This window comes from Acaromyces ingoldii (genome assembly GCF_003144295.1).
Source record: "Acaromyces ingoldii strain MCA 4198 unplaced genomic scaffold FA10scaffold_1, whole genome shotgun sequence".
Lineage (NCBI taxonomy): Eukaryota > Fungi > Basidiomycota > Exobasidiomycetes > Exobasidiales > Cryptobasidiaceae > Acaromyces > Acaromyces ingoldii.
In genome coordinates this window covers 3905053-3920450 of record NW_020290247.1, presented here as the reverse complement: position 1 = coordinate 3920450, position 15398 = coordinate 3905053, and the positions used below count along the sequence as shown (strand labels likewise).

The 15398-nt window shown below is 53.4% G+C and overlaps 6 protein-coding genes across 6 annotated transcripts; 4 read left to right on the top strand and 2 right to left on the bottom strand.

Annotated features, from left to right (window-relative positions):
* Window positions 1-386: 386 nt before the first annotated feature.
* FA10DRAFT_258313 (hypothetical protein) lies at window positions 387-2356 on the top strand (the record flags this gene model as incomplete). Its single annotated transcript, XM_025519897.1, has 5 exons — window positions 387-465; window positions 520-1074; window positions 1507-1823; window positions 1879-2069; window positions 2257-2356. 5 exons carry the CDS (start codon window positions 387-389, stop codon window positions 2354-2356), a joined length of 1242 nt encoding a protein of 413 aa, XP_025381379.1.
* A 4114-nt stretch (window positions 2357-6470) lies between these two features.
* FA10DRAFT_274223 (putative methyltransferase C26A3.06) lies at window positions 6471-7641 on the bottom strand. The gene is made up of 3 exons (XM_025523209.1): window positions 7530-7641; window positions 6671-7463; window positions 6471-6611 (listed from the first exon to the last, which is right to left on the bottom strand). The coding sequence occupies exons 1-3, from the start codon at window positions 7601-7603 to the stop codon at window positions 6558-6560; spliced, it is 921 nt and encodes a 306-aa protein (XP_025381378.1). The 5' UTR covers window positions 7604-7641; the 3' UTR covers window positions 6471-6557.
* A 159-nt stretch (window positions 7642-7800) lies between these two features.
* Window positions 7801-8527, top strand: FA10DRAFT_226889 (DnaJ-domain-containing protein; the record flags this gene model as incomplete). Its single annotated transcript, XM_025518702.1, has 4 exons — window positions 7801-7893; window positions 7960-8093; window positions 8146-8256; window positions 8329-8527. Coding segments are annotated over 4 exons (537 nt in total), but the record flags the coding sequence as incomplete, so codon positions are not given.
* An 889-nt stretch (window positions 8528-9416) lies between these two features.
* Window positions 9417-12337, top strand: FA10DRAFT_42559 (hypothetical protein). The gene has a single exon (XM_025525475.1). It carries the CDS (start codon window positions 9736-9738, stop codon window positions 12169-12171), a length of 2436 nt encoding a protein of 811 aa, XP_025381376.1. The 5' UTR covers window positions 9417-9735; the 3' UTR covers window positions 12172-12337.
* A 531-nt stretch (window positions 12338-12868) lies between these two features.
* FA10DRAFT_264744 (hypothetical protein) lies at window positions 12869-13760 on the top strand. Its single transcript, XM_025520775.1, has 2 exons — window positions 12869-12962; window positions 13031-13760. The coding sequence occupies exons 1-2, from the start codon at window positions 12901-12903 to the stop codon at window positions 13557-13559; spliced, it is 591 nt and encodes a 196-aa protein (XP_025381375.1). The 5' UTR covers window positions 12869-12900; the 3' UTR covers window positions 13560-13760.
* Window positions 13722-15354, bottom strand: FA10DRAFT_277790 (FAD/NAD(P)-binding domain-containing protein). The gene is made up of 4 exons (XM_025523405.1): window positions 15207-15354; window positions 14675-15140; window positions 14418-14600; window positions 13722-14353 (listed from the first exon to the last, which is right to left on the bottom strand). The coding sequence occupies exons 1-4, from the start codon at window positions 15321-15323 to the stop codon at window positions 13818-13820; spliced, it is 1302 nt and encodes a 433-aa protein (XP_025381374.1). The 5' UTR covers window positions 15324-15354; the 3' UTR covers window positions 13722-13817.
* Window positions 15355-15398: the final 44 nt, after the last annotated feature.

Below are 15398 nucleotides of genomic sequence, written 5' to 3'. Positions count from 1 at the left end.
AATATGGAATGAAGCCCTGAAAGATGAATTTTGAGGAGGAAGGTGTTTGGACACTCAGATCGCTTGTAGGGGCCTCAATTACCCATGTTTTCTCAGCGTGTCGACGCTCTTGCTGGAGGTGCGCGACCAAGGATCACATCTATCGTTTTCAAGCCCCGGAAATGTCGTTTGACGCCAAGGGCCTCCCCCCCCTCCCATACCCACCAACAGCAACAACAACAAAAAGGGGCTTTAGGGGCTTTAGGGGCTAAGCATCTGCGTACAGGGCGGTGTTTTTCTCAGCTGCCTTTTCCCGGTCTGCCTTTTCTTCAAATGTACTGTATATAAAAGAGCAGCAGAAATTCACTCCTCCTCTTCAACAACCTACGATTTCCTAAGAGAAGGAAATGGTGCACAAGACACTGTTTGCTTCCGCCCCCTTGTGGATACTTTTTCAGCTTTGGTGCCTTTCGTTGGTCGTCAAATGTACGCAATTTGGTCAACCTGCTCCAACTAATGCGAAGGGAAACGGGGTTGAAGACATTGGCTACACCGAAGAACAGTTCGAACGCTTCTTGCTCGATCCCATACCAGAACAGCACCCATCCTTTCCACCTCCTTTTTTGGGCTCCAGCAGCGCTCCAGAAAGTGCGGCCAGCACTTCAAAAGACCATCTGAGAAGCACATTCCCAAGTCCCTGGGAGAAAGAAGTGGAAGGGAACTTTCAAATCGAGTCGCCAGAGGCTTCTCAGCGATATGCTCCTTTGTCAAACAGCCTCTCTTTCACCCTCGACGACAATATACTCGACAAGGATGTTTCCGACTACTTTTCTAATCGATCGCCTTTAACAGCATTCCACGTCGGTGATAGACTCTCTTCGGACATGCGAAGTGAACATTCGACGCAGGAGAAGGATCCATTTGCGAAGGTCAAGAAAGAGAAGATCTATTTCGCAAAGTCCAGATCTCAGACTGGAGTCGCCAAGTTCTGGAAAAGTTGTACTGATCCTGGAGCGCGATTGGCGTGGACCCGCTACTGGGATAGGACTGGTCACAGGGTATTTTTGCAACTTGCGGCCCGGGCGTTTCGCGAAGGTAAAGCTTTACACAAGGTTCTCGACGATTATCGTCGTCGAAACAAGCGGCCCTTGTCTTGGCTTAACGGTTTGGTCGACTATCCAACCACTCTCTTAGAGGACCGGATAGATGATAAGAAGGATCCTGGCCTTCACCGGTTCATATCCGAATGGGTAGCAAACGCTCGGGACTTGCTTGAGACACAAAAAGTCGACCAACTCAGTTTCACCGAGAAGGTCAATGGAACCTGGCGACTAAAACCTGTCACGGAGCGACTGAACTCCAGAGCTCTCTCTGCAGGTCCTGATCATTATTTAGGAGCAAGAAAGGTTCGACCTAAAGACGAACTTGCAAAGAACACTAACGTATGGTCGGTTTGTGGCGACAAAATTAGAGCGGAGTGGAAGGCATACGCCTTCGAAATTACTAGATCGCTATACGAAGACGCAGAAACATCACTCAAGTCAGGAAAGTCCCTTCAAAGCGTCATCTATCAAGAGCGATTTCAAGAACGGCCCCCAACCTGGCACAACAGCATCATTGATCACCCAACAACACTCGTTGAGGAGCGTCAATCGTTCCGAAAAGACCAGTCAGTGCATATACTCATCTCGGAGTGGGCGCAAAGAGCCAGGAACGAATTGGCAGAGAAGAGGGAGCTTCGATACATGCAGAAACTTGCTGGATCTGAAAAGTGGATATTGAAGCCTTTAGAAAGCCGTAGGGTAGAAGAGGGCCCTGATAGGTGGCGAAGTAAAGAGAAGGCAGTAAGTCAATGAACGACGGATGTCAGCCAGAGGGTATTTGCTGACTATCTGCAAGAATCAAGCAGAGTATGGTCAACAATTCGCCCGAGCAAATGAGGACCACTTACCTCACGACGATGCCCCAACGAATAACCTCTTGCCTCATGTCCAACCTCCTGGGTCACTGCCGTCCGCAAATTCTCGTCTTGTCGATCATCGGTTTAGTCTTGACACAGAGACTGAAAGATCGCTGCAGACGAAAGCCAGGTAAATTCCGGGCAATACTGAGGAGCCAGTGCAGAAGAAGGCTAGAATCGCAAAAGGCAAGCAGACTGAACAATTGTTACCGAAGGAAGCACGAGATTCTAGCAAAAGACAAGAATAGTCTGTGTCAGATAAGACTTGGACGTCGTGGATGCGGGAAAACATAAAGAAGGCTGACTTTGCCAAAAAGAAAAAAGGACGATGAGCAAAGACGGTTTTGGAAAAAGGTCGAAGACAAAGAAGTACTGTACAACGAGAGTGGAACGTTTACGCCCAGACCAGCGGTCTAAGGTTTTGGCAAATTGCGGTCTCGGCAGTCAAACGAAATTTCGACGTGAAGACGGCCCTTAACAATTGTCGGCTCAACCGGCCCGAGTCATGGCTTCATGGAATACTTGATCATCCATCCACACTTGTAGAGGACCGAATTGACGATGAGAAGGAACCTCTTCTTTATCGTCGTATTTCCCAATGGGCAACAGAGGCTCGGGATGCGCTAGCAGCCGAGAAGGGCGGCAAGCTCAACTTTACCGAGAAGATCAACGGAGCTTGGCAACTTAAGCCTCTAGAGGAGCGACCTACCGACAAAGGTCCTGAATCTTACAAAAGCACAGCCCCATTGAAGGGAAGGGGGCCTGCAGAGGATCGCATTGTGTTTCCCCGAGCAAGCCGCCAAAGATTTTAAGCAGAAAAGTCGACAAGGCCCGAAAGTTCGTAAGCAAGGTCGATGTGGACACCATGATGCCGTGCATGCGCAGAGATAAGATGTTCGATTGATACGACAAGTGATGGGATTGGCATTTGCACTCAGCAAAGCGACGAATGACAACGCCTGTTCTAACTCCTCTTTCACATTTGAGGGTTGCTAATTCGGTGAAAATGAAATGAAGCCCTACCTTGTGAAAATTTGCAGAAGGTGTTCGGGCGCTCAGGTTGTTTAAACGGGTCTCGAATACCCCTGCTTCCCAGCGTGTCGACGCTCTTGCTGGAGATGCGCGTCAAGGGTCACAAATGTCGTTCTTAAGCCCCGGAAACGGCGTTTGATGCCAACAGTGTCAAGGTCCAGGGGCGTCCAGGACGTTTCGGGGGGACGTGTGTGCTCCCTCTTTTTCGCCGTCCCTGTTTACTTCCCTCGCTCGTTTTGATTTCGCTCGTCCTTGTTTACTAGGCCCTGCTTTTCGGGACTATTCGCCATGCCGGACGTCCGTGAGCTCGCCACTGCCTACTGCGCAGCGCAGCAGGCACAGGGTGCCCAAGCACGCCCTACAGCAGGCGCTCAAGTGCGCCCTCAAGCACGCCCTGTAGTACGAATCTCAAAGCGACGCCTGCCTAGATACAGTAAACAGGCCCTTTTTCCTGTACTTTCCCTCTTCTCTTCGTTTCAGATTACATTCTGATAGCCCCTGGTCCGTTGGCAGCTTCCTCACACACAAATACACAAACACACACACCCGCCTCCTAAAAAAGTCTTTAGGGGCTAAGCATTTGAGTAAAAGGCGGCGTTCCTCTGAGCTGCCTCTTCCCGTCTGCTTCTTCCTCAAAATGTATATAAGAAGCAGCAGAAATTCACCCCTCCTCTTCAACCACGAAGTCCAAAAAGAAGGAAATGGTTCACAAGACACTCTTTGCTTCCGCTTCCTTCTGGATGCTCTTGCAGCTTTGCTGTCTTCTGGTAGTCGCCAAAAGCACGCAAAATGACCAGGCTGTTCTTCTACTCAAACGCGGCACGCAAGACCTGACAACTTCAAATGCAGAATCCGAACACTCCTTGGCCGGAGCCATACCAGACCAACATTTATCTTTTCCATCTCAATCTCCGGGCTATGGCAGCTTTCCACAAAGTGCCACGCCCTTCAAAGACCATCTGAAGGGCACATACCCCAGTCACAGCATCAAGGAGGCCGGAAAGGAGTTACAAAAGGAAGGACATGTACCAATGTCATATCACCAACATCTTCCTTCTTCAAGCAACCGCTATGCTCTCGGCGACACCTCTACCGAGGGATTTTTGGAGCAAGTCCAAGATCTTTGGTCAGTGCCATTTCCAGTGCATGACCTTGAGAGAGGCGAGCACAGATCTCTTCATGGCGAGAAGGGTCAAGGCGCGGACAAGAAGGCAAAAGAACCATTAAATCAACTGACTCGAGGCCAGAGGCGCAAGAGTAAAGAAGACAAAGAACCACACAAGGCCAAGAGGACGAAAAAGAACTGGGATGGAAGCAGGGAAATTTGGAAAAAGCTTCTTTGTGGTAATGAGCCTTTGCTAAAAGAGTGGCGAGACTACGACAAGAGTGCTGTGAAGATGTTTATGAACAGAGTAAAAAGTACGTTGATCTACCGACGTACGTTGGAAGATGCGATTAAAAGAAGAAATACAAACCGCCCTCCAACTTGGTTCAATGGTGTCATTGACCATCCTTCGACTCTCGTGGAAGACCGGCGAGCTTGCCGTGACAGACCCACCCTCCGTGATGCTGTTACCGAATGGGCAGCAACGGCTCGGGATCGCCTGGCGCAAGAAAGGGGAGGGTACCTCGACTACATGGAGAAGGTCGATGGAGTTTGGAGAATGAAGCCTCTAGATGAGCGCTGTGTTACGAAAGGTCCCGACAATTATACAAGAAAAGATTGTAGAAAGAAAGATGTTGGAGGAAGCAGTGGCGCGTGCCTTGGGTTAGTGCGAGATTAGATTTAAGTTTTAGACAAAAAAAACTCAGAAAATAGAACACGTCCGTCCCAGTGAGCAAGGGCTTCGAAACTAGCACGTCTGTCGCCGTACGGTACAGACAAAGAAGGCCTGTCAATGATCATATGCGCTCGAGATCCTTTCCTATTCCAGGCGGGTTGAACTTCTTGCTGTAATTGCTAAACTGAAGTTACGCCTGTCCATGAACGCCCCGGAAAAGGCATTTGACGCCAACGTTGGGCCTCAACACTCGGCTTCCGGCACGCACCTGCCTAGCGGGCGGTGTATATCGTCGGCAGCTTGTTACTCTGTGCTCCTTCTTCAAAATACAAATGGGGCACCGAGATGAGTTGCTCTCCTCCTACCTCAATCACAGCCAGCCATGCTTTGTTCTCGACAGCTCCTCTCCGCCATCTACATCCTAGCTCTTGCATTCACGCACTTTGCTGGGACATGGAAAACGGAGGGCTTAGGTGAAGGGGCCGATCCACGATCGCAATCTCTCGGGATTTTCGACGACCTCGAAGACATCTTAACATTGCCACCCCTCTCTTCTAAAAGCCTCCACGCTTCTTACAGTGGAAATCACTCTCCTCTGCCCCTCCAACAAGACGGATCCGGCGATTCAGTCACCAGAGAAAGGGATCACGTTGACCATCGGCACCTTGCTCAAGCTTCTGACCATCCCCAGCATCACTTATGTGCGATTGAATCTAAGAAAGGACCCGAGGAAAAGTTAGAGTGGTCACCAAAGAAAAAGACTTTGAAGCGAAAAAATGGAGAAATCTTGGAGAAGTCCGGGCGCCTAGGGAAGATCTTCGAGATTGATTCACCTGAGGAATCCCCAAAGTCAGCACATCCAGGAGCATCAATAAGCACCCACGCCAAGCGAAACTGTGGAAAAGATAGAACAGTCGCTTCTAAGAGACAATGCCACGGATACGGTTTGAGAGAAAAAAAGGGGAAAGTTGAGCCCGATGGCGACTTAGCAGAATCGCTACATTCCGACAGCGAGCCTCCGAAGACCACAGCTTACAAAGCTGGCATACGGTCGAATCGCCATGATTACGAGCGCTTCCAGTGGTTGAAGTACAGCAATCACGCAATTGACTCGCTACACAAATACGCAAAGTTCGCCATCAAAAAGAGCAAGTCTTTGAAGGATGTCATAGACAAAGACCTCAACAACAAGCGACCGAAGACCTGGCACAATGGCATCATTGATCATCCAACAATAAGGGTCGAGGACCGTGAGCGGTTCCTATCAAAGAGAAAGATGCATGCGAAAATCGTACAGTGGGCCCAAGAGGCCAGGGACGAGCTGGCGATGGAAAGAGAGCTGCGATTCATGCAAAAGCTCGAGGGCTCGCATTTGTGGACGTTGAAACCTAAGGCTGAACGCAAGATCACAGTATGTCCTGAACCGTGGCGCATTCAGGAACCGGCAGCGGGAGAAGATGATTGGTCGCATGCAACGCAGCGACTGCAGACTATTCGACAACAACGCAGAGAAAGCGGTCAACGTCGTCGAGGCCGCACGGCCCGTAAGCGAAAGACAAAGGTCAATTGACACGAATGTCTGCAAGAGCCACAGGGAAGACAATTGCAGCGATACTCCATTCGAGCTTTGGTGGTGATCGCCTCGAGCGCTTACCGCCTTCACCTTCGCATTCAAAATCGAAAATGCAAAGAACGAGGACGACCAGAGAGTCACGGTCGTAGGCTTTATAGACTGTGATATTGCAGTGATGTTGTACTGTACATGCATGTAAATGTTGTCACCTCATCCCTCACCAGCTTGCTAGCTAGAAAGCAGTTCTTCGTTTTCGGCCGGTAAATTTCGAATCCGAAGGTACGTCCTGTTAAAATGCTCATGGTCGTCAGCTTGGAGATGTAGGGGAAAAGGGGCGAAACGAACCTCCTTGCCTCTCTTTCGATACAAGTCCTTCTTCTTGAGAATCCATTCCCGGCTGCCTTTCTCGTCCTTCACCTTCCTGCCTGCCTTGCGCTTTGCCACTTTACTCCCCTTTCTCCTTTCGAATTTGACTTCACCCACCGCATCTGGATTCTCGTGTTCGGCCACCAGACCGCGGGGGAGCACTTGGCCTTCGCTGGTGTCGCCTGCTTGGACGAGGTCCTCGAGGCCCTTGGGCACTCGCATAGCACCGCCGACCCAGAGGACTAGGAAGCACTTTCTTGCTTTGCGACTGTTCGGAAAGTCCACCACAAGCCCGCCACCAAATCCTGACTTTGTCGCCGCTTTCATGCAAAGTTCTACTTGTGCGTCCGACTCTGGGTAGAACTGGAGCGCAGCACGAGCACCGTGCGATAGGCAGGCGTGCAGCGTTGAAAAGAAGCGCGAGAGCCGAGCAATGGGCGCATTCGTGTTTGTGTCGGCATTCAGAAGCCACTGGAGCGCTGAGATACTGATAGCTCCGTCAAAGGACCCCGCTCGGAAAGGACAACCATGGCCGGCGTCGGCAAGAAGCAAGTCGCCATCAACTTCGCGCTCGAGAGCGACCTCGAGCATGCTAGGCGCGATATCGTATCCGACCCACTGGTGACCCATCTCGCTGACGACTTCCCCGCTCAGCCCACTCCCACACCCAATATCCAAGAGCAGAGCGCCCGACTCCTGTTTCCATGCTGGTAGATTGAGCAACTCGAGCGCACGCTCTGTCATGGTTGCTTGAATGTGCTGCACGCGAGAACTGTAAAGTCACTCCATCAGCACCGCAGCATCGACGTCTTCGCTCCTACCGGACCGGCAAGCTCACTTTGCAGAATACTTCCGCGCCTCATCGTCTCCATAGAAGATTTCGGGCGGAGCGATGTGCTCAGGCCGGCTCATCGTGCAGGATCTTTTGCTTTTGCTGTTGATGGCCCGAGATGCGGTCGGTCCACCTCCTGAAATTCCAAAAAAAAAAACAAGCTTCTCTACGCACGTGAGTATGAGAGTGCCATGTGTCTGTACCGGTAGTCGAATGCTAGCGCCAAATTTTAAGCTCCTTCCAGCCATCTTGCAAACGAACCAACATCAGCTCGACAATGCGTCTCCTGCGAAGCCTCTTCTTACTTCTGCTCGTCGCAGCCGCTCTCGTCTCCGTCGTCTCGGCTTCTTGGGACAAGGATGACTTTGAGGTGCTTCGTCGATATGCCTCTTTGACATTCAAGATTTCACTGAACTCGCAACTTTTCCCCTGCTAGATCTTCGAACTGCAGAACGCCCTTGAGAAGGATGAGGGACAGGGAACAACATTTTACTCCATTCTTAACCTCACCAGAAGCGCCTCGATCAATGACATCAGAAAGGCATACAGAGCAAGGAGCAAGGAGCTGCAGTGAGTGCTTTTGCATGCTCGAGCCTACACATACGGCTGACCACCCCTCTAGCCCCGACAAGCACCCTCACGACTCGAAAGCGACGAAGCGGTTCGAACGCTTGGGGGTCATCAACAAGATCCTGCGAGACGAGCGCCGAGATCGATATGATCACTTTCTTACGTGAGTTGAGGAGCCTTTCTCACCAACCAAAGGGACTTCTGTGTCTAATCAAGAAGCCCTTTCGAATTCTAGCAATGGATTCCCCCGTTGGCGTGGCACGGGATACTACTACAGCCGCTTCCGTCCTTCGTTGGCATTTGTGCTTCTTTTCATCATTGCTGCGACATCAGGTGTCCAGCTCTTGATCAAGATGATCAATTGGCGACGCGACGTCAGCCGTCTCGAATCGCTTCGCACCACGGCAAAAATCATGGCCTGGGGTCCTCGTTTTCGCTTCTTCGACGAACGCCTCAAGCAAGGAGACCCGCTCGAGTTCACCGTCGTCCACACGGAAAAGAGGGTGCGAATTCCGCTCTCTAGCTTTTACGAGCTGCCGCCGTTTGCCAAGAAGCCCGATGGCGAAATTGACTGGGAAGAGGACGAGAAGAACGTCCGCAAAGCCATTTCGAAGGGTGCTTCCACCACGACTAGCACAGGAGAGAGGGCCGCGGGGCCGAGGATGATTGATGCTAAAGTGACGAAGGACAATGTCTTTATCTGCGAACCCGGAACAAAGGACAACTGGCTGCCCCTTGACGTCGATTCGGGCGCTCCCAGACCAACTTTTAGGGACACCTGGGCTGTCGGCCTGGTTTTGACCAGCCTCTCCATGATTGGCATGGGCCCGAAAGCGGCAACTGAGGAAGTTGGAGCTGGACAGGCGAACGAGGAAGCAGAGAAGGCAGTCGCCACGGCCACCTCTGATGGCAACGGCAACGGCAATGGGTCGAGTACCAGCGCTAAGAAGCGAAAGGGCGGAAAGAAGAAGTGATTCTACGTTGTTGAGCTTCTGTAACTTCATACAATCACCTTGGAGAAACGACGAAAAAGAAGGTCTATCCCGAACTTCCGAAAACCAGTATTAATTGATGCTGATGCCCTATGGTCCTACCGCACTTCTGCATCTGGGCGAGGTGCACACCATTCGAGGAAAGTCTTGCTATGAATCAAGACGCTTAGCGTTTTCGACGTCATGGGCGAGTCTAAAAATATTCGACATTTCGCGATGGACGAACCGACGCGTCCTACGGAGAATTTCAAGCTTGACTGTCGTCGGCTTGGCCTTTTCCTGTTCCTTTTTTGAACATCCATCTCTAATCACTGGTGGCGCTGGATGACATGCAACGATGGACGGTGGGGAATAGATTGGCTTCAAGTCTACCTCTTGGATGAAGGTTGTGTCGCCTTCATGAACCAACGCCACCCTTTACTACCGCTTCCCATCTCTTTCTCCTTCTTCTCTTTAGCAGTCGCGAGCAGAAGAGAGCCACGTCCGATTCGACCAAGCAGGCTCTTGGTCTAAGGCACTTTGCTCTTCTCGTCACCGCTGAATACCTCTTTCTCTTCGACTCTGACCCCAACTGGCTTGGGAGATTTGTTTTACACCACGCCCCGTCATCATTCGAGCAGGCACTCGAACGAAGACGACAAAGACGCTCAATGAAGGATCGACCTTCGTCGACCAGGGATGTGGCAGTACTCGAGGTCACTCTAGCTCCTGGGCGGCGGTCATCAGCTACAACTGCCAAGCAAGGGCATGTCCGCCGTCGGCACGAGCCCGTGTCTCTGATCCACTCTTCTCACGGTCGAAGCAAAGCGATCTCGATGACCTCAACGAGGATGGGCCCCTTTCTCATGCTCGCTGCCGTCGCTCTCTTTGTTGCTGCTTCTCCATCTCAAGTTGAAGCGATGCCCCTCGCTTCCTCCTCGGCCTCTGGCGCGGCTATTTCTTCCGCTTCCGTCTCCTCTTTCTCCCGTCGTGGTTCGGACTCGATGCAAGATTACCTCTCGGCACTCGTTCAACAGGTCGCCGCAGCTCACGGAGCGAGCTGGTCCAGTCAAGAGGACATCGACTCGAATCCCGGGACGTCCCAGCAAAACCATGCTAGGTCCAAGTACGTTTCCAATGTGCACCCCTTGAGCCGGAGGTCGCCGGTCACAGGCGGATCTGCAGATGCCGCCCTCGGTCGTCGTGGGCAGCTTCAATTTGATGTTGCTACGCCATACGAAGATGATGACGAGGACGCCAGCTACAGGTCCGAGGCCAATGTACGCTCTGCTTCGCCTTTCCACAAGATTGTTCCTGGTAAGGAGCCTGGCGTCCTGGCCGCAAGGGCCCCTGCACCGCCGCAAGTGATCCCTGTCGACTCGGCCGCTGCGCCGACCTTGGCTCCTGCAGTCAACAATGTCGCTGCTGCCTCGCCCTCGCCCGCGTCCAGCCCCTCTACCGACGACAGCAAGCAGACAGATGACAACAAGTCGTCAGATGCAAAACCTACAGCTTCCTCTCAACCCTCTTCCTCGCCCTCTCCCTCTTCTTCTTCTTCTGGCAACCCACCCTCGCCAACATCGTCGCCTGACGACAAGGACAAGAAGAACGACGATTCGGCCATCACCTCACCCCACAACAAGCTCTTCCCGCTCTTCATTGCCGGCGTCATCGCTGGTGGTCTCTTGGGTTTCATGGTCCTCATTGCCATTGCAAAGGAGATCGCCCACGCATGCATGCGCCGTGACGACCGAAGGGGCATCTCTCGATCCAACACGATTCCCAAAATGGGCGCAAACGGCGCTGGGGGCGCGGGTGGAAAGAGGAGCGGAACCCTGCGCAGAGCCGTGACGAGGACGTTGGGAAGCTTTGCCAGGCGTAACCGCCAGGGAAGCGTCCTGATCGACGTCGGCGATGAGGTCCTGGCTGTTCCACCTGAGGTGGCGGAGGAGTATGAGCGCGAACGGAAGAGCGTCATCAGCGGTGGTCATTCCAGCGGCAGCTCGTCAGGTGGAGGGCTCACTTGGGATGGCAGGACTGCCAGCCCTCTGCGTGTGGCCCTGCGAAACGCGGAGCTTGCGGCGGCTGCAAAGATGCAAAAGACAATCACAGAGGAGGATGAGGGCAGCTTTGAGCAAAAGGCTACGCGGACAGATGGAGCAGAGACGAGGCGAAAGCCAGACGTGCTCGACATCAACCAGTGGCGAGCCACGCTCGAGGGCCAGCAGCACGGCCAGCATCGTCCCTTGATACTCGGCCAGAAGCAACTTCAACAACAACAACAGCAGCACCAGCACGCAAGTGGAGGCCTGGCGAGGACCCTGAGTCAGCGCCTCGTCGACTCGCTCAAGGCCTTGCGAGGTGCTGGTTCGCAGGAGAGCCTTGCGTCGATGTACAAGAGTGATGAGTCAAAGCAGTCGCGCAAGGACGACGACTACAACTTCGACGCGGAGAAACATGCACCCGATGCCCGCGACTACATGCCCGTCATCGTGCGGGGCAGCGGTGGCGGATGGGACGTCAAGCCAAGCCAGCCGCAGCGTCAGACGCGCACGTCTACCCAAGCTCCTCGTCGCAAAGATACCGTTCGGATCCCTGGAGGATTCCCGTCAAGTGAAGAGGAGGTTGGCGAGGGTGCACTCCAGCTGCAGCGAGGCAGGCGTGATGCAACCGTCGGCGCATACAAGCATCGACAACAGCCCCACTCCAACGGTCGACGCACCGCTGACCGAAGCCAGCGCAACACCAGCCGTGCTCCTCGCGGTGGCGCCGAGAAGATCCAGACGGTGGCCAAGGGAACAGATGCGGCTGCCAGGCGCGTGAAGCCATCCTCCACTGCCATGGCCTCTCCCAAGATGTTTGAACGCCGGAGTGGTCAGGAGGATGCCGACAAGCAACGGGCGTCCAGCAAAGCCTTTGTGGGTCCTGCTTTCCCGGAAAAGGTTCAGTCGAAGGCCACGATGGGCGGCGAAGGAAGAAGGACGCCGCCGAGGTTCCGAGCGGAAGAGAACGGCCAGCGCCAGCAGGCACAATCCGGCCAGACGACCAGAGAGCTTTTCCGGCCATTACCCTTGCCTCCGGCCTTCAGCCCTCTGACCGGTCCATGATCCATCCATTCCGTCCCTTTCACCATCTTCTTTGAAATGTCAATTGTCAGCTGACGCCGAGATTTTTCGCGCACCAATACAAACACGCTCCTTCACAATGCATCTTTTCTAGTCTGTTGTTCTAGCTGAGCTGAAGTGAGAGGAGCCCTCAATTTGCGACATTGATCGATGCTGGGTGAGGGAAGAGGTTGTAATACAGGTGTTGAGGCAACGCGCCCTTGATGCTTTGCACCTCGTAGGGCGCATTAATTCTCTTTTGCCGCCGTCAGCTGACGGCTAAGAAAAGCTTAAATAGCGCCCGGTTTTGTTGGCGGAGCGCGGATCTACTGGCCTATGCTTCATTTCCTTTACAGTCTTCTCCTCTGCCAAGCGCTTTCCTTCTTCAAGATGCCTAAATTTGACGCAGCCATCATCGGCGGGGGTCCCGCTGGCCTCAGCGCCGCCCTCAGCCTCGTCCGTGTGCGCCGCCGCATCATCATTTTCGACTCGGGCGCCTACCGCAATGCACCCGCGCAGCAACTCCACAACTTTTGGACGCGTGACGGAGCCAACAACGCCGAGCTGCGTCGGCAGGCCCAGGACGAGATCCGGGCGTATGGCACGGCGGAATTTGTCTTTGAAAAGGTCATGGACGTTCACGGTACCGACGGCGCCTTTCAGCTCCACACGGCGAGCGGGACAACGTACGAAGCACGGAAGCTTGTTTTGGCCGGTGGCACGAAAGATCTCATGCTCGACGACGTGGAAGGCTTGAAAGAGGTCTGGGATAAGGGAAAAGCCGTCCATTGCATGTGAGAGCAAGAGCAGCACATCTTCTATTCTAGTAGACACGACCACTTGCTGATTGACGGAGGGAAAGGTTCTGCCATGGCTACGAGAACCGAGACAAGAAGCTGGCGCAACTGGGGCTGAACCCAATGGTGGTCCATGTGCTCGGAGGAATTGGAACACTGTCGAAGGACGTGACGGTCCTTACGAACGAGCCCGTTGGAGCTTCCGACCCGAAGGTCATGGACGCGGTCAAGAGCCTGGGATTCTCTATCATCGAGGGCAAAGTAGAGTCGACGAAGCTGACGCATGACGACGATAAAGTTGAAATCGCCGTCAAGGATGCTGGCAAGACGACATTCGACGTCCTTCTGTGGACCCCTAGTACAACCGTGTCGGAAGGCGTTCGACCGCTTCTGGACAATCTCGGTCTCCAGGTCAAGTCGGGATCGATGCCGATTAACGAATATGTAGAGCCAATCAACCCCATGGGCAAGACGAGCGTGCCCGGCGTCTTTGTCGCTGGTGACATTCAGACGCCCATGAAGAGTGTCTCGATGGCGTTGGCGAGTGGGAGTATCGCTGGAGCATTTGCTCACTTTGACTTTGGTCATTTGTGAGCGCCTCCGTATCTGCACCTAAAAAGATCACAAGTCTGCAATTAGTCTCATCGTTACTTATGCTTCTTACCTGCTCATTAATACTCATTGCTCTCTGTCTCTTCCTCGAGTAATGCTATCAAAGAATGGAAGTTTCAGAAGACCATTAGCTTGCACGAGAGTAGATAGATATCAATTAGCGATGAAGGTGCACATATTATTGACGAATTTGTGTGAATAGAAAGCAGCAGTAGATCTAAGCAAAACAGCAGTGACGAACTAAGCCTTGAGAAGACCAATGCGACGCATCTCCTCCTCTGCAGCAGGAAAGTCATCATCATGATTGTGCTCCCAGATCCAGTCGAACCTTGTCTCGAGTTCTTGCTTGAGCTTGACCCAGTCTGACCCAGTCCTTTCGCCCCGCATTTCATAAACATCGCCCGCTTCCAGACTCGATTCAAGGACCTTGTTCGCCCGAGGCCGACGAATCGTGTCATACACCGTCAGAGCCTGATCGACGTTGGATGAGTTGACCGCTGGGTGAGCCAGGAGCCAAGAGAGGAAGAGGGCGTCTTCGATCGCCTGCCCTGCCATGGCGCCTTGGTGTGGAGTGCCTCCGTGGGCGGCATCGCCTGCCACGGCGACCTTGCCCTTCGCGAAGCAGTCGAGCGAAGGGATGAGCTGATGGAGCGCCCACTTGCTCGGCTTTTCGATGCACTTGAGGATGCTGACCATGTCCTTGCCCCATCCAGGGAACTCCTTGATCATGTCTTCTGCTGTCGATGGTTGCGTCCAAGGCTCCCCCTCTTTGAGATCTGATCCCCTCCAATCCCATCAGTTGACTTTGACAACAGTTTGAGGGCAAGCTCTCCAACTCACTCGGGCGTTCGGGCCACTTGCTTCTGTCAGTGGAAAAGGCGACGACGTTGACCGTCTCATTCTTGTCGATGGGGAAGATGAGGATGTGATTGTCCTCTGCAAGGAACATCTGCGGCGTCTCGGCATAGTACTTGCCCATCTCGCCCCCGACGGCATCGATGAACTTCTGGGTCGGAATGAGGCCTGACGGACAAGGGTCAGACGCCGACAAAAACACAGCAAAAGAGAGAGAGAGAGAGGCGTGCGCTCATGCTCACCTCGGTAGGCCCAGCTGCCGCTCCACTGCAGCTTGGACTCTTTGCGGCCGCGAACCTTGTCCAGATGACTCCTGGCCTTGGAGTGAATGCCATCGTAGCCAATCACGACGTCAGTCTCGTGCGAGGTACCATCCTCGAAATGCAGCGTAGTGCGAGCGTTGTTGGCGCCCGTGCCTTCCTCAATGCGGGCGAGCCTCTTACCAAAATGGGCAATTTCGTTGGGAACATGCTTGACGAGGGCGTCAAGGAACTTGGCTCGGTGTACGGATGAGTTTCCCACTGGTTTCGAATGGGTCGTCGCGATGAGCTCCTGCTTATCCCCCTTGCCGTTCCTCCACTCGAACCAGATGCCAGAGGGGACAATGGTGGCCTCGCGGTCGAATTCCTCCTTGAAGCCGAGCTTGGTCAGCGCGTTGCTGGCATTCTTTCCAAACGAGATTCCAGCGCCGATCTCTGCAAATTGTGGCTGCGGATCACCCCCGATTGATCAGCAGGTGGACGAAGTCAGAAGGGATAACGTAGGTAAACTCACTGCTGCCTCAAAGACCTGGACGGGCACGCCTGCTCGGAGAAGGCCCAGCGTTGCGCATAGACCACCAATGCCGCCGCCAACGACCGAGACCTCAAAGTCTTTGTTAGAGCGGGTCATCTTTTGTCGTCTTCGTTCTAGAGTCCCAGAGCTAGGCCGTGGAAGGAGTCTAGAAGAGGCGCTTTTGAATCCGTC

What these genes read in the sequence shown, in the direction of transcription:
- FA10DRAFT_42559 (XM_025525475.1), top strand. Translation starts at nt 9,736, where the DNA reads ATGAAGGATCGACCTTCGTCGACCAGGGATGTGGCAGTACTCGAGGTC.
- FA10DRAFT_264744 (XM_025520775.1), top strand. Translation starts at nt 12,901, where the DNA reads ATGCTCGACGACGTGGAAGGCTTGAAAGAGGTCTGGGATAAGGGAAAA. An exon ending in GGAAAAGCCGTCCATTGCAT is followed by an intron (nt 12,963 to 13,030) that starts GTGAGAGCAAGA and finishes ACGGAGGGAAAG; the next exon opens with GTTCTGCCATGGCTACGAGA.
- FA10DRAFT_277790 (XM_025523405.1), bottom strand. Translation starts at nt 15,323, where the DNA reads ATGACCCGCTCTAACAAAGACTTTGAGGTCTCGGTCGTTGGCGGCGGC. An exon ending in TCCAGGTCTTTGAGGCAGCA is followed by an intron (nt 15,141 to 15,206) that starts GTGAGTTTACCT and finishes GGTGATCCGCAG; the next exon opens with CCACAATTTGCAGAGATCGG. An exon ending in CGGCAGCTGGGCCTACCGAG is followed by an intron (nt 14,601 to 14,674) that starts GTGAGCATGAGC and finishes CTTGTCCGTCAG; the next exon opens with GCCTCATTCCGACCCAGAAG.
- FA10DRAFT_274223 (XM_025523209.1), bottom strand. Translation starts at nt 7,603, where the DNA reads ATGAGCCGGCCTGAGCACATCGCTCCGCCCGAAATCTTCTATGGAGAC. An exon ending in GCGCGGAAGTATTCTGCAAA is followed by an intron (nt 7,464 to 7,529) that starts GTGAGCTTGCCG and finishes GTGACTTTACAG; the next exon opens with TTCTCGCGTGCAGCACATTC. An exon ending in ATCGAAAGAGAGGCAAGGAG is followed by an intron (nt 6,612 to 6,670) that starts GTTCGTTTCGCC and finishes GCATTTTAACAG; the next exon opens with GACGTACCTTCGGATTCGAA.